The following is a 16,575-nucleotide window of genomic DNA, read 5'->3' on the forward strand; positions in this document are numbered from 1 at the left end:
TAACCACCTCCCCACCTGTAACCACCTCCCTACCTGTAACCACCTCCCCACCTGTAACCACCTCCCCACCTCCCCACCTGTAACAACCTCCCTACCTGTAACCACCTCCCCACCTGTAATCACCTCCCTACCTGTAACCACCTCCCTACCTGTAACCACCTCCCCACCTGTAACCACCTCCCCACCTGTAACCACCTCCCCACCTGTAATCACCTCCCTACCTGTAACCACCTCCCTACCTGTAACCACCTCCCCACCTGTAACCACCTCCCCACCTGTAACCACCTCCCTACCTGTAACCACCTCCCTACCTGTAATCACCTCCCTACCTGTAACCACTTCCCCACCTGTAACCACCTCCCCACCTGTAACCACCTCCCTACCTGTAACCACCTCCCCACCTGTAACCACCTCCCTACCTGTAACCACCTCCCCACCTGTAATCACCTCCCTACCTGTAACCACCTCCCCACCTGTAATCACCTCCCTACCTGTAATCACCTCCCCACCTGTAACCACCTCCCTACCTGTAACCACCTCCCCACCTGTAACCACCTCCCTACCTGTAACCACCTCCCCACCTGTAATCACCTCCCTACCTGTAACCACTTCCCTCCCTGTAACCACCTCCTCACCTGTTCTCACCTCCCTACCTGCCGCCATCTAAAACCACTTACCTTAGGAAATTCCTCCCGCCTGTTACACGAACTATTACGCAATCAACCGCTAAAGTGCAGGTCGTCAACACGTTAACACATTTCAGGTTCACGGTCAGTAAATTAAATATATTCCAAGCAGCAAACGTAAAATTAATTAGTGTAATTGGTCTTAACATGCCACATGGGGCAAAAATAAACAAAGGACATTTTGAGAAGTGGCGCCATTACTATGATTCAGGATTTCAGCCCCCCCCCCACTCCATCTAACTGAAGGGACGCCACTGCTATGTTTCATGGTCTCAGTCCCACCCCCCATCCCTCACTCCATCCAGCAGAAGTGACGCCACTGCTATGGTTAGGGAGTTCACCACAATCCAACTACCACATGGAACTTTCTGGAACTGTATGACTCTGTATAAGTTTGCTTGCCTCAAGAACTGTATTAGGATAGGTTAAAACAATGATTACATTGTACCGGCTGGTCTATTTCCCTGATTGAGGTACCTTAGCTGTTTCTATTGTGATTAAATTCAAATTTTCCTCAGTGGGACAAAGGTGACAACACCCTACGCCGCAAGAACAAAAAGTGGCACCATCACAAGAGGTGACACCATCAAAGGACACAAGGTCCCACACCATCAGCACCCCTCCGCTCGCATGGACGCCACAAAATTAGAGTGCACATAAAAATTTCACGAACGCCATATTTTCTGTTTTGTCGTCTGCGATGCGGGTTAAAGTGTCAGGTATCTGTTAAAAGTTTGAATCTCTCTCAACAAAACAAACTATTGTGCTGGTCAGAACGTGAGACGGAAAGAGCAGTGCCGGCCCATTACGTAACGTTATCAGGAAGCGAGAGAAGAATAATAAACTTTGTTTTGCTTGTAGAACGTTGTTTCCCTTAATTGTTCTATTTATAAATCAAGTTCTACTTTTGGTTTCTCCTTGGTTGAAGTGTAGACAGAAGAGTTACACAAATCACTCAATGCTGTCAGCGCTCCATCCATCTCCCCTCCATACAACAAATTGGCTTGGTTCTATTTGAATCAACAAACTTAAAATACAAATACTGAAATAGATATATTATGATATTTTTTGTCTATGTTGGGCTGTGTATTTTAGTCTCATGCTTTTTTTTTTAAAAAAATGGGGTCGCATTGAAAATTACCAAGCAATAAACAAACTGGAACTATAGGGAATAGAAGCTCATCAATTTCTGTAGGATGAAGATGGTGAAATTTTTTATGGGATTCCAGTGACGATAAAAGCATTTCATGGAGTTTATCATCCGTAGACGTTAAAACACGAAGGCTTCACTATTGTTTTCTTTTCAAGTTGATGAATCGAGTTTTTAGTTGTTTGTCCTCGTGAAATATGTTCATTCATCTTATAATAAAGTAGAGTTTATGTTTTTTTATGGACTTGCAACTACCACAAATGTGGAGATGATACAAAGTTTTGGGTGGGAAAATGTCTGTGGATTTGCCCCATTCGGGCAAGTGTCCATTCGGGCAAGTGTCCATTCGGGAAACGTCCGGCTCCCGGTTGATAGAGTAGCATATCAGGCAGATGTATTTGAGCAACACAAAGAGTAACGTATCTGACAGCTATTGTTAAAACAGCAAAAAGACTTGACCTAAAACTTAAGGTAAAGGAAACGAATATATTATTGCATTGTACGATAATTTAGTTTTTTTTTAAAATAATCCTAAATGCAAAACAAGCGCAGAAAAATAAATGTTGGAAACGGAGTTCGAGAAACTCGGCTGTGAGGTAGATGAATCTGAAGATGACATAAACAAAAATTTGAAAGAGGAAATGACTGGGCCTCTGGGATCCATTGAAAACAAACTTCAACATTACTAAGATTACAGAAGAAAACTTCACTGAAACGAACTCTGTTCTCTGCTTCCCTTTGTGTAGCCAGATTTCGCGATGAATTAAAAAAATATTGGATTTGTGGAACGATTGCTGGGCTGGTGGTCTGTTCAATGAAAAATTATAAACCCAGTTCCCGTGTGGTATGTGAAATGTATTAAATTAAAAATTATACACCCACTTCCATTTCTGTGTGGTATGTGAAAATTTTACAGAAAGGTGACGATATTCGAGGTACAGTTCCTGCTGTCATTACGTTTCTTTGTTTAATTGTTTTGTAAGAAACATAATTGATATTGAAATTATTATAAAAACTGTTTCGGATAGTTAAAAAAAGTTTCTCTTATTTAAAATATTTAAAATTTAATTTATATTGGGGGTCAGTTAGTTTAAAAAAAGGGGTCACAAGCTAATGAGGTTTGTGAACCTGTTGTCTAGAATTTAAAATAATTTTCTTGTTGTATAGTGCATTCAATTATCAAAAACATATTTCTGTTGGAAATGTGTTCCGAACTGTTATATTTGACATATAGGCGCACATGTTGTGATCATTACCACTTTGTACATCACATATTTTATTGTGAACAGAGAAAGACAACAGAGATAGGAGCACTAGTGGAGAAGTGATCTTCATACTAAACGTTGATCGAACAATGGTGTTCTAAAGGCTTCAACACAGTGCGAACATAAGTTGCAGTAAATTGTTGAAGTAAAATTTTGCAGTAAAATGTTGCAAAGAAATGTTGCAGTAAAATGTTGCAGAAAAATGTTGCAGTAAAATGTTGCAGTAAATTGTTGCAGTAAATTGTTGCAGTAAATTGTTGCAGTAAAATGTTGCAGTAAATTGTTGCAGTAAAATGTTGCAGTAAATTGTTGCAGTAAATTGTTGCAGTAAATTGTTGCACTAAAATGTTGCAGTAAAATGTTGCAGTAAAATGTTGCAGTAAATTTTTGTAGTAAATTGTTGCATTAAACTGTTGCATAAAACTGTTGCAATAAATTGTTGCAATAAATTGTTGAAATAAATTGTTGCAATAAATTGTTGCAGTAAAATCTTGCAGTAAAATCTTGCAGTAAAATATTGCAGTAAAATCTTGCAGTAAAATCTTGCAGTAAAATCTTGCAGTAAAATATTGCAGTAAAATCTTGCAGTAAAATCTTGCAGTAAAATATTGCAGTAAAATCTTGCAGTAAAATCTTGCAGTAAAATATTGCAGTAAAATCTTGCAGTAAAATCTTGCAGTAAACTGCACAGAATAGTCAAGAACGAGATTAGGTCGCTAAATTAACAATAATCATTTTAAACTAGTTAACCTAATTTAAACATTAATTAAAACAAGTACTTAAATCTAAAACAATACATTCCTAGTGGTCCTAGTTTAGTCCCCCCCCCCTCAGAACAAAAGTCTGAAAGAAACACTGACTCTTAAGTCGACTGCTAGACCATCAAGAATTTAGCCATCTCTTTAAATTTTGACATACAAGTCTTGTATAGTCCTAACAAAGTTCTCTAACTCTTTGTAAGTTTCAAAAACCTTGTTCTCTAACTTTAACCAAGTACTTATTCCAACTACAAAACTTGTAAACTTGAAATAGACAAATTCATTTAGTAAAGCTACTCAACAACTTTAAGCAATCTGCCACCAAGAGACTAGGACAACGAATTACAGACACATTTTTTTACCAAAAGTGAAATAGTTGTGTTCTATAAATAGCAACGATTTGTCTCACTCCGCTCAACTTGACACATCGGTAAATAATGTGACGTCACAAGGCCCAGAGCAGACGCCAAGGACTGAGTAGAATTTAACACTTTGCTTACATTGCAGTTATATTATTATTTCGTTTCGTTTGTTGCTTGGAGGCTTAGTTTTAAGACGACGTTTAGAGAAATAATGTAAGATCTGTCAGCAACTCAACTCGAATGTTGGACAAGTCAGGTGACACTAGTGTCATACTAGAGGCAGCTGTATCATGTACCAGACATGTAGCTTATTTTACGGCATTGTAGTTGAGGGCAGTTTCATTTGTTGCTGGCGCACAGAAGATGACATTTTCATCCTTTGAATTTCATCCTGTAGACATATATATATATATATATATATATATATATATAATATAAGCCCTATATATACATAGTAGAATGCATATATGATTATAGCATAAATATAGCCTACATACATATATATATATATATATATATATATATATATATATATATATATATATATATATATATATATATATATATATATATATATATATATATATATATGTGTGTGTGTGTGTGTGTGTGTGTGTGAGGGAGAGAGGGGACATTTGTATTCCCCCCCTCCCAATGACAAAATCCTACCCCTGGGAGGGTTATAAACAAGGATTGTATGTGCGGGTGGATGGATGGATGGATGGATGGATGGAGGATGATTGAAGAGGTGGATGGATGGACAGAGGATACATGAATAATAAGAATTCTGTTATAAGCAACAAAATAGCATTAGCGGGGATTAGGTAGGAACTCTAGTCACGTGATGTGGGCGGGGAGAGCAGGGTGGAGGAAGTGGATCAGGTAAAGTGTAGCCCCTGGAGGTGTGTAAACAACCCCCCCCCCCCCCGGGCCTAGAGCCATAAACAGAAAACACTAGACTTACGGCAAGACGGGCCTTGTTAATCACAGCCTGATGTATACGGCCATCTTCCAACCAACAAACTTGACAAAACCAGTTTTAATTGCCAGACTCTTTCTAATCCCTCCCATCAACCCCACCCCCCATCAACCCCCACTTCACCCGTAACCCCTACCTCACCCACCACCTACAAAACTAAGAGAATATAAATAGACACCGTAGCCGTTTATACCCACAGTGGTGTTGAGACAAGTAAAGAGACAGTCTAAAACTTTTTGTGTTCAAGGTTTGTCTTGTGTTGAAATAATTTTTTTTATGTTGTATTTAAATTATCAGTTTCTTCTATGGCGGTTAAAACATTATCATTTTCTTATTTTGTATTTAAATAATCATTTTCTTGTATATGGTTTAAATAATCATTTTCTTGTATATGGTTTAAATAATCATTTTCTTCTAAGGTGTTCAAATAATCATTTTGTTTTGTAGGGTTGAAATATAATTGATGTTTATTTATACATTTTTCTAAATTGTGAGAGTTGTGAAGTACTAGATCTAAATATTTTTTTTGTGTATTTGAAATTTCTAAAACAAATTTAATCCTGGCATTTAGGCACAAAAATATTTTTAAAAAATATGGCAAGCGATAAAATTATAGTTAGTTTTGTAAAAAATTAAAGCAGTTTGGGATCCACCGAGTACACTCATTTTTATATTTCTGTATCGAATATAAACCGCTGAAAAGCCGTTTAGAATTATTTTACCAATTCAAATATTTTCAAAAACTTCCCTCAACCTCTCCTTGAAGTCAACCGGAATGGCCAGGGAGAGTAAAACATTAAAAGTCAGAATAATTGTTCTCCATGATAAAAATACACAACAGTGATCTTTGGTGTATAGCATAGTATTGTATTTATATTAAATAATATAACATCCCCTATCACCACAACACCCTGACTCTACTGATCCAAATTAAAAATAAAAGTGTTTGTTAAAGTACTATTATGTAGGCCTACTAGTAATTATTTCTTTGACTATTTCTAGCCTTACTGAAACCGGAAGTAATTCGGAAGTAATTTTGTACACAAATGTTATAAATTATTAAATATTCAATTTTGGTTGAAAATTATTCTTTCTGGCAAGAAAATTTTGGAACCATTTGGAACCAGTTTTTCATATCTAATTTTACATTTTAATACTTTAAATATTTCCTAAATTTTAAATATTTTAGTGACATTTAAAAAAAATTTTTGTTACAAGATCTAGTATTGATAGAGAGAGAGAGAGAGAGAGAGAGAGAGTTGATGACGTCAGACAGTACTGGCTTTTTGACGACGTGAGAGGAGGGGGGAGGGCTATGAAACTGTGCCGTTGCTTCCATACGGAATTGATTAAAATTAAAATCACCGGAACATTTTAATTTTATTTATGGTGCTGTTGAGTTCAACTTTGTGATTTCTATGTAAGAGGGGGGTGGGGTGTGGCAGGTCTACTTTTTGTAAGGATCTGTGACAATAAGAGGAAGTCATTTGAAGAGTTAGTCAAGACATGGTCTAACTTTGTGTATTTTGCTGAGTGCTGTAAATATGTGTACAACAGTGTATAGGAATACACTGTGTACGGTGTACACAACAGAGACGGTTAGATTTGAAACTTTTACATTGATTGTCCCTGTACCGTGTCCCCTTGCTCCCCCTCCCCCCCCCCCCCCCCCAGCAAAGGTGAGATGCCAAACCACACCTTCCCCCCTCCACCTCAGACGTCACCACATAGAGGCCCCGTTTCCCTTTAGCTCGAAGCTTCATACATTATGGAGGCAAGCGTGATACGTACAGTTAACCCTACTGATTGAACCCAACTTGTAACTTTCAATTATTTAAGGAAGCTAAAAAAAGATCAGGTCTTACGCCATAGCCAAATAGCTGGTTAGTACCAATACGATGGTAGGTGTTACAAGAAAATGGCTGATTTGTAATAATATGATGGAAGGTCTTATAACAAAATGGCTGGTTTGTAACAATACGATGGTAGGTCTTAATTACAACACAATGGCTGGTTAGGACTAATATGATTAAGAATTTAATGAAAGCGTGGTGTTGGAATAAAGTGTAGTTTATCAGATGTTGTATTTCAGATGTTGTATTTCAGATGTTGTATATCAGATGTTATATTTCAGCTGTTGTATTTCAGCTGTTGTATATCAGCTGTTGTATATCACATGTTGTATACAAGATGTTGTATATATCAGCTGTTGTATACCAGATGTTGTATATCAGATATTGTATACCAGATGTTGTATATCAGATGTTGTGTACCAGATGTTGTATACCAGATGTTGTATATCAGATGTTGTTGTATATCAGCTGTTGTATATCACATGTTGTATATCACATGTTGTATACCAGATGTTGTATATCAGATGTTGTATACCAGATGTTGTATACCAGATGTTGGTGTATACCAGATGTTGTATACCAGCTGTTGTACATCAGCTGTTGTATACCAGATGTTGTATATCAGATGTTGTATACCAGATGTTGTATATCAAATGTTGTATATCAGATGTTGTATATCACATGTTGTATATCAGATGTTGTATATCACATGTTGTATATAAGAAGTTGTATAACAGTTGTGGTATATCAGATGTTGTATATCACATGTTGTATACCAGATGTTGTACATGTGCAGGTTCCAGTCCAAGCCAGACGGAAGTGACCAGACGGCCGCCATGTCTCACGTGACCCTCTCCCTGCTCGCTGTCCTGCTCTACATGGTCTACTCAGCTGCAGCCTATGGTGAGTCACGTGATAATCTCTACTATAGAGAAGCAGACGATCAGTGTCTACCTTCAGATTCCTAAGTCTAACCACTTACCTGTACTCAGTTTTGCTAGCCTCAATCTTCACTAAAGCTCGAAACTCACTTCCCTGTTACTAACCTGCTACTACCTTGTCATTACCATGCAAGTTTTACCGACGCGAATATGGCGCCATTTTATGATCTGTTACTTTAAACACTTGCCTCTATACAAAAACATAACCTTGCTCAATTCTCTAAATGGCTAACAGTAGAAATCTATTTATTTTCCATTTTTGTGTCTGCCATTTTTACATTTTATTTCAAATACTCGGCCGTATGTTGTGACTATATTTCGGACCATCTTTGCATTTTGTTGATTATATTCTCGATGAGTTGAAACTTTTACGGGCGTTAGCTTAAGCCTAAATACTTTCAGAATTGTGAATCATATTTTGGTAAAAACAACAGCCATATGCTCCCAAAAGTTGTCATGTGCGCCTTTGATTTCCTAGCATAACTTTCTCTCTCTGCAGGGAACGGCGAGAAAGACAAAGAAAAATACAAATACAAATACTACAATGGTTATGACGGCTTCGGAGACTTCTACGGAAATGGCTATTATAGAAACGGGTTCGGAAATGGGTTCGGAAACGGGTTCGGAAATGGTTTTGGCTTTGGCAATGGTTTTGGATTTGGAGGGTTCCCTTTCGGGGGATTTGGGTTCGGAGGGTTCGGTGGATTCCCAGTTCCGGTTCCAGTTCCCTATGGAGGGTTCCACCACGAATACATGGACGGAGTTCCATACGCGTAATGGCCTTGACCTCTAGAAGACTTTTAGAACTGACGGAAATATGCAACACGATTTTAAAAATAAATATGAGATGTTTCGAGTTTTCTGATTGGATATAATTTAAAAAAAAGGATCAGGAATAATGTAGAAACGGATTGGTCTAAAAATGGATTCGTGAAATTTGATAGGCTCGTTACGGACCAATGGCGTTTGTAGGTGGACGATCTCGGTCACGTGATCACCGTGTGTGACACGTACCAAAACATCTGGACAACTCCGTGCCAGCGTAGGATGACGTCATGCGTCCCTGACCGTGAGCTGACGTCATCAATACTCAGTGATATATCAATGTAATCAGACATATACTCAGAATACTGTTGTAAGATAGCAATGTTATTGAACAGTGTTGATCTTTATTTGTGTTCCATGTTTAAGTAAAATGTTAAATACGGTTACTAATTAAAAAATATGTTTTATTCAATCTACTTTTGTTGTTGCATGTTGCTGTGCATGTTACTGCTTGTATTCCCGTCTTATTGTTTTGTACTAGACAACAGTTAACTTATTTTATGGCGATGTTTCATGGAGGGTGAGATATCAGCAGTACATACCCACGTCGTATCAGAGGACGGTGTAGTCTGAAGATCTGCCATAACCAAATGTTGCCAGGTACTATACAGAGCTGAGTAGACTGACTCACTTTACAGACTGATAAATGATGTATTCAAGTGCTCTATAGCCTTCTTCGTTACTGGAAACTCTTTGGGTTTTCAGTGTTAAAGCTGATTATTTTAAGATATGTTTCAGCATAATTAAAATTATTAAATTGTTTTGCAGTTAATATATTTCCCACCTTTCATATGCAGAGGTAACATAAGCAGGTGAACTCTACTTCACTTGCCCAATGGACCGTCAGTTTCGAAAAGGGGACATTTTAATTATTTCTAATAGAAATCAACTGCATATTCATAGACCAATAAAAAAATATAGAATCAAATTAAGACTACGAACAGAGAGTAGGTTAAAATGGTGACACGAATTAGCACAAGAATAAAATCCTTTTAGTATGTTACAGGCTGACATCGCCAGTACAAAAATAAACAAAAAATTGTTTGTTGTAAAAAATTGTTTATAACATTAAGTTTCGTTTTCAACAAAATCTAGGATACAAAAACAAAGTATGTGAATATTTGGATACATCACAGACAATACACATTCACAAGTCAAACTGCATAATACAGTCAGAAGTGTTAAAACATTCAGAAGTTATAATGCATAGTACATTCAGAAGTCAGATGTCATAATACATTCATAAGTCATAATACATAATACTTAATTAGACATCATAAAACAGAATACAGCCATAAGTCCCCGTAGCACTGAGTTTCTGCATGTCTTCACCGACAAGGACTTCTGTCATCTGTCATCTGTCATCTGTCATCTGGCATCTGATGTTGACCCTGGGTTAAGCAGCTTCCACCAGACCCCCCCCCCCATACAATGCCACATGTGTACACGTGTACACTATGCGTACGGATGTCCCTCCATGTACTCATGATGGTAGCCGCCATATGGGACGGGGAATCCTCCCATCCCACCATATGGGAACCTCCCATAACCCATCCTGCCATAGGAGTCACCAAACCCATCGTATCCGCCTCCATCAAACCGGTATCTGTCGTATTCTGTGGGACAGAGGCAGACATGTAAGACAAAGTGTAAGTGTAGGACATTGACAGAAATATAAGAATAAGACACAGTATAATTGTAGGGCATGGACAAAAAAAGCAGTAGACACGGTATATAATTGTAGAACAGTGGCAGAAATAAAATAAAAAAGTAAAAGAATAACCCACACTATAGCAATGTTTATAAAATTTAGTATAGAGATTTTATGTAACATTTTATAGAGTAAAAGGAGGTAAATGTGTCCTATGTTTGTATGTGCACTCTAGCGTAAAGCCATCAAGCATTGTCTCTCCGTGTCCAACAGCCCACTAATCTCACATGTACCCCCCCACTAATCTCACATGTACCCCCCCACTAATCTCACATGTACCCCCCCCCCCCCCACTAATCTCACATGTACCCCCCCCCCCACTTATCTCACATGTACCAGGTCGACCTACCGTAGGCTGTAGCCACATACACCACGTACAGTACAGCCATCAGGAATGTCAAGGTCAAGCGAGCCATCGTCTCTCCCGTCTGACTTGGTCTGGTTCCTGCACATTTAAAAAATAAACACAACTCAAACTGTCCGGCCGTTGAGAAAATGTTTGTCAATAAAACTATCAGATAACAAGATTCGCTTTTTCACCCCCACAATTATTTGATGGGAGGTTCAATGGCGTAACACTAATATATGAGAATTGACTAGATGAAATTGTGTTGTGTTATACTAATGTTGTGTTCTACTAATGTTGTGTTCTACTAATGTTGTGTGAACAGTTGTTGTATTCTACTAATGTTGTGTGAACATTTGTTGTGTTCTACTAATGTTGTGTTCTACTAATGTTGTGTTCTACTAATGTTGTGTGAACAGTTGTTGTATTCTACTAATGTTGTGTGAACATTTGTTGTGTTCTACTAATGTTGTGTTCTACTAATGTTGTGTTCTACTAATGTTGTGTTCTACTAATGTTGTGTTCTACTAATGTTGTGTTCTACTAATGTTGTGTTCTACTAATGTTGTGTTCTACTAATGTTGTGTTCTAGTAATGTTGTGTTCTAATAATGTTGTGTTCTACTAATGATGTGTTCTACTAATGTTGTGTTCTACTAATGTTGTGTTCTACTAATGTTGTGTAAACATTTGTTGTATTCTACTAATGTTGTGTTCTACTAATGTTGTGTTCTACTAATGTTGTGTTCTACTAATGTTGTGTTCTACTAATGTTGTGTTCTACTAATGTTGTGTTCTACTAATGTTGTGTTCTACTAATGTTGTGTAAACATTTGTTGTATTCTACTAATGTTGTGTTCTACTAATGTTGTGTTCTACTAATGTCGTGTTCTACTAATGTCGTGTTCTACTAATGTTGTGTTCTACTAATGTTGTGTTCTACTAATGTTGTGTTCCACTAATGTTGTGTAAACATTTGTTGTAATCTTGTGTAAACATTGTTTGTGTTCTACTAAAATGGTGTAAACATTTGTTGTGCTCTACTTTTACGGTGTACACGACTGCTTGAGATGCCAGGCTCGAGTCTGGATGACATCCCTGAGTCCACTCAGCTCTGATGTGGTACCTGACTCACATTAGGGAAAGTAAATGCGGCTGAACTGACCACACTATCCATTAATATGCCGAGGTCACTGAAACAGGTGAACTCTACTTCACTTGCCCACATTTATCGTATGATTCGAAAAGGCACTTAACATTTAATTTTATTAACACGGTGTAAACTTGTTTTGTTCCGCGTAATTCTAAACTTTAACTTAATAGACATTAGTTACATTTTAAAAACTATACACCTTATTATCTAAACTTTGATAAAGTTGATTGTCTTTACACTGTAAAATAAAATAAAGTAACAACCATCGGAATGAAATCATTACATATTACAAATACACCAAGTTTGATCCGCCTTTAAACGCTTGACTTGTGTTTTAGGAACACAAAATAACATATCTAAAATAAAAGAACTAACCTTTGTGTAAATTTGACTTGTGTTTAAGAAACACAAAATAAAATATCTAAAATAAAAGAACTAACCTTTGTGTAAATTTGACTTGTGTTTTAGGAAACACAAAATAAAATATCTAAAATAAAAGAACTAACCTTTGTGTAAATTTGACTTGTGTTTAAGAAACACAAAATAAAATATCTAAAATAAAAGAACTAACCTTTGTGTAAATTTGACTTGTGTTTAAGAAGCACAAAATAAAATATCTAGAATAAAAGAACTAACCTTTGTGTAAAAAAGTTGACGTCCTGTCTCTACAACAGTAACTGTTGAAACACTGAGTAGACATCGCTACCTACTTACATATATATGTATTGTAAGTATGAGGGAGTGGTGGGTGGTGGCTTGAAATCGTGTTGGTTACAACAATAAAATGGGTGGAGACGCCAATTACAGATGTGAAATTAATTAGAAAATTAATGTAAAGCGGTGGGAAAATAAAATAAATGCGGGGTCCCAATGTAAGTGTATGACGTCATAGCGCCGCGGTAAAACAAAACAGATTGGTTACTGCAAGTAAACAAACGTCTCTAGGGTCATTACGTCACAGGTATGGTGATGCTAGAACGGTTGGGTTAGAGAGTATTTTAGGTCAAAGTTCAGGGGTTAAAGGCTTAAGGTTAGGGTTATATTTATTGTAAACACATCACGCGAGTCATTTTTCAATGGCTTCACTGAAATGACGTCACTTTCCCCCAGGGAGAATAGGTAGTCAAGTTTGACCTGTGACCTCCGTAGTGTCACTATGATTAGTTTAGCTGACCCTATGAAATAGTAACCAGGAACATTCCCGAACAAACAACAGGACAACACCCCTGCCACGTGACTGAGCAACGCCCTGAGGAAGTACTGACATGAATATACCATCAATGCAACCGCTCCCCCCCCCATACACACACTTACACTGACAGGAATATTCCCTCAATGCAACCGCTCCCCCCCCCCCCCACACACACACTTTCAGCCCACTCACATGAATACAGCTGTGTATTGCGGTTACTTTTGGACACGTAAAGAAATATATACTAAGCTGAGTTTAGTTGATGTATGCCATGTTTCGCCACATGTCTGCTGGGCTAGTGGCTTGCTGGACAAAACGTCAGACAGACAAGACTTCAGACAGACAAGACGTCAGACAGACAAGATAGCAGACGACCGTCGTACCCACGCTAGACTCGCGCATGTATTTGATTTTTTAATCTAAACATTGCCATTTCATCTTTGGCATCTCCACAACACTACAGTTAAGTAGCTTTTTATTTCTGCATTATTCTCTCTCCGTGTAGATGGTAGACTTCACTATTTTAAAAATACTTTTTGGAAGCAATTTATTCTGTCCAGTTAACTCTAATTTCTCACATCCAGAAAAATCTCCCATTCGCTAGTTCTTTTACATCTATTCTAAAAGGAACGAATTTCATGTTTCTTAGAACTCTATCGCCATCAAACGTCTAACAAACGTCATTTCGCCCATTGCACCCCACACGACATATCTCTGGAGCGAAACCACTTGGAGCTGTTTGCCAGCGGTACTGAGATCCCACTGGCAGGGGGAGCGTCGACCAACGGGGCTGGGATATATTGAGCATTCATTTATTCATAGGGCCACACGCGACGGCCCAGGGAAGTGGCTCCGTCTAAGCTGAGGGGTGGGGCGGGAGGTGATCTTCCACCAGACTTGTGATTTGTTGGTGGAAACTTAAATCAAGTCAAATATAATTACTACTCTGTGTGGGATCAAATACAGTAGACACAAATGGAGGTCTGCACCGGTAGGTTCGACTACTCTGTTAGCTTAGCTCGCATAGGATCAAATACAGTAGACACAAATGGAGGTCTGCACCGGTAGGTTCGACTACTCTGTTAACTTAGCTCGCATGGGATCAAATACAGTGGACACAAATGGAAGTCTGCACCGGTAGGTTCGACTACTCTGATAGCTTAGCTCCCATGGAGGCGAATGTGAACTTTAATAACATGGCGGCAGTCGAGTTTGATCAAAACAAACGCGTATTTTCATTGTATAGGTCATCGTACTTCATGATTTGCTTTTTACTTCGATGGTCAAACACAACATACCAACTGTTAAATGTGCGGACAGAACTGTGATAGTATCAACACATCACCTGTTGAGTGAGCAGACAAAAACTGATCTTATCAACATAGTAACTCTCATTTTAGCTTGTATCACGAACGTAGCAACAACCTAACTGTTGAACGCATAAATAAGGACTCAGTAGTAGTTGTTATGTTGAACTTTGAAATTACGGTAGCAGTTAACATATCACGCTAGTCTGTTATTTTATTCAGCACTTGAATGCTACGCTTCCCTGATATCAACTTAGTTTTTTTCACAATTGAACCATCGAGCTTCTGTATCAAGCTTTTCAGGGAAGATGTGGTCGCATGGTAGAGCAAACGACTGCATACCCGAAAGTCTCGGGTTCCAATCCGGACTCGAGTATTTGACAGCTCTACTCCTTCATATGCCGAAATCATAGAAACAGGCGAACTCTACTTCACCTGCCCTTTCGAGCAAAAATGTTTTACTTTTTTTTTAAAAGGCTCGTACTATTTAAATGACTATTCTAGCAATGTTTCTAGATTTATTCCATCATCCCCTCCCCTCCGCCACAATAGCTAGAAATATTCCGAAATTTAAGTCCTAAAATTTTTCCCTAAAGTCGCCCCTACCCCCACCACTTCACCCCAGATCATATCACAATAACTACAATTCTTGCTCAAATCTATGGCATTATGTATGCTAAATTACATCCTTAGTTCTGTCCCCACTTCCACCCAACCCCCGACTCTCTACTAGTGTGACGTCATTTTTAAATGTTCCATACCGCGATATCAATAGTCACATCAATAATATCAACAGTCACATCAACAATATCAACAGTCACATCAACAATATCAACAGTCACATCAACAACATCAACAGTCACATCAACAATATCAACAGTCACATCAACAATATCAACAGTCACATCAACAATATCAACAGTCACATCAATAATATCAACAGTCACATCAACAACATCAACAGTCACATCAACAATATCAACAGTCACATCAACAACATCAACAGTCACATCAACAATATCAACAGTCACATCAACAATATCAACAGTCACATCAACAATATCAACAGTCACATCAACAATATCAAACTTTAAAATGTCTACCCATAGAGCTGCAGGCTACCAAGACTAAAGCCAGTTCCATCAAAATATTGATACACGTACCTGATTTATTTTAACCAATTTCAAAACAACCCCCCACCCCTACCCCACAACACCCCCCACCCCCACCGCTTCTCTAAATGTAGATTCCCGAAGACCAACCATTTAGCCCTATCTGTTTGTGACGATCTAGAATTTTCTAATCCTTTTAGAATCCCCAGGGCTAAGTGACGCCCAGTGACTCGCGAGTCCACCGTCCTTTATCTGACTCGCAATCGCGACTCAATCAGACACGTACAGTCGACTGCCCATTTTCCCCGGGACAATGGGCAGGGGACATTTTGATCGGCACAATGGGCAGGGGACATTTTGATCGGACTAAACATCGCATTCAATATTCATTAGCAAATTTGACTTCTCCCCCCCTGGGTGGGCTGGGATGTTGTGAGTTGGTCTCAACATTTGTTGGGTAAAGCTGGTGGTGACACATTACGTGTGGGATCACTACCATCACAGACATGTGGTAGGTCACCACAATCACAATCATGTATCACTACCATCACAATCATGTGTCACTACCATCACAATCATGTGTCACTACCATCACAATCATGTGTCACTACCATCTCACTCACGTGTCACCTCAATCACAATCGATTACCCTCTTTATGTCACCAGCTGTTACCTGAGATTGTACTAGTCACCACCCACACCATCTCTAGCAGCTAGTCCACACCGAATGCTGCACAAACATACCTAGCTGAAGACACAAACTACTGGCTGCATATTTATTTCTTTACTTTGTATTTACAATTCAAATAAATTTAGCCCGGAGAAAGGTTTACAATAAGTAAAAAAAATGCTGGTATAGAATATATGTATAGATGTAATGGATCAACAAACTCAACGCGTGGACAGAGACAAATGTTTGACCAATTGAATGTAAGC

General features: G+C 38.3%; 2 protein-coding genes across 2 annotated transcripts; one reads left to right on the forward strand and one right to left on the reverse strand.

The window, feature by feature from the left end:
- Nucleotides 1–5,392: 5,392 nt before the first annotated feature.
- On the forward strand, nt 5,393–9,198 carry LOC131948254 (keratin-associated protein 19-2). Its single transcript, XM_059309792.1, has 3 exons — nt 5,393–5,447; nt 7,850–7,956; nt 8,494–9,198. Exons 2-3 carry the CDS (start codon nt 7,890–7,892, stop codon nt 8,769–8,771), a joined length of 345 nt encoding a protein of 114 aa, XP_059165775.1. The 5' UTR covers nt 5,393–5,447; nt 7,850–7,889; the 3' UTR covers nt 8,772–9,198.
- Nucleotides 9,199–9,899: 701 nt separating this feature from the next.
- Nucleotides 9,900–12,760, reverse strand: LOC131948325 (uncharacterized). Its single transcript, XM_059309905.1, has 3 exons — nt 12,665–12,760; nt 10,880–10,975; nt 9,900–10,435 (listed from the first exon to the last, which is right to left on the reverse strand). The coding sequence occupies exons 1-3, from the start codon at nt 12,726–12,728 to the stop codon at nt 10,275–10,277; spliced, it is 321 nt and encodes a 106-aa protein (XP_059165888.1). The 5' UTR covers nt 12,729–12,760; the 3' UTR covers nt 9,900–10,274.
- Nucleotides 12,761–16,575: the final 3,815 nt, after the last annotated feature.

This window comes from Physella acuta, unplaced genomic scaffold (genome assembly GCF_028476545.2).
Source record: "Physella acuta isolate Inbredline_101_S28 unplaced genomic scaffold, ASM2847654v3 ptg000058l, whole genome shotgun sequence".
NCBI lineage: Eukaryota > Metazoa > Mollusca > Gastropoda > Physidae > Physella > Physella acuta.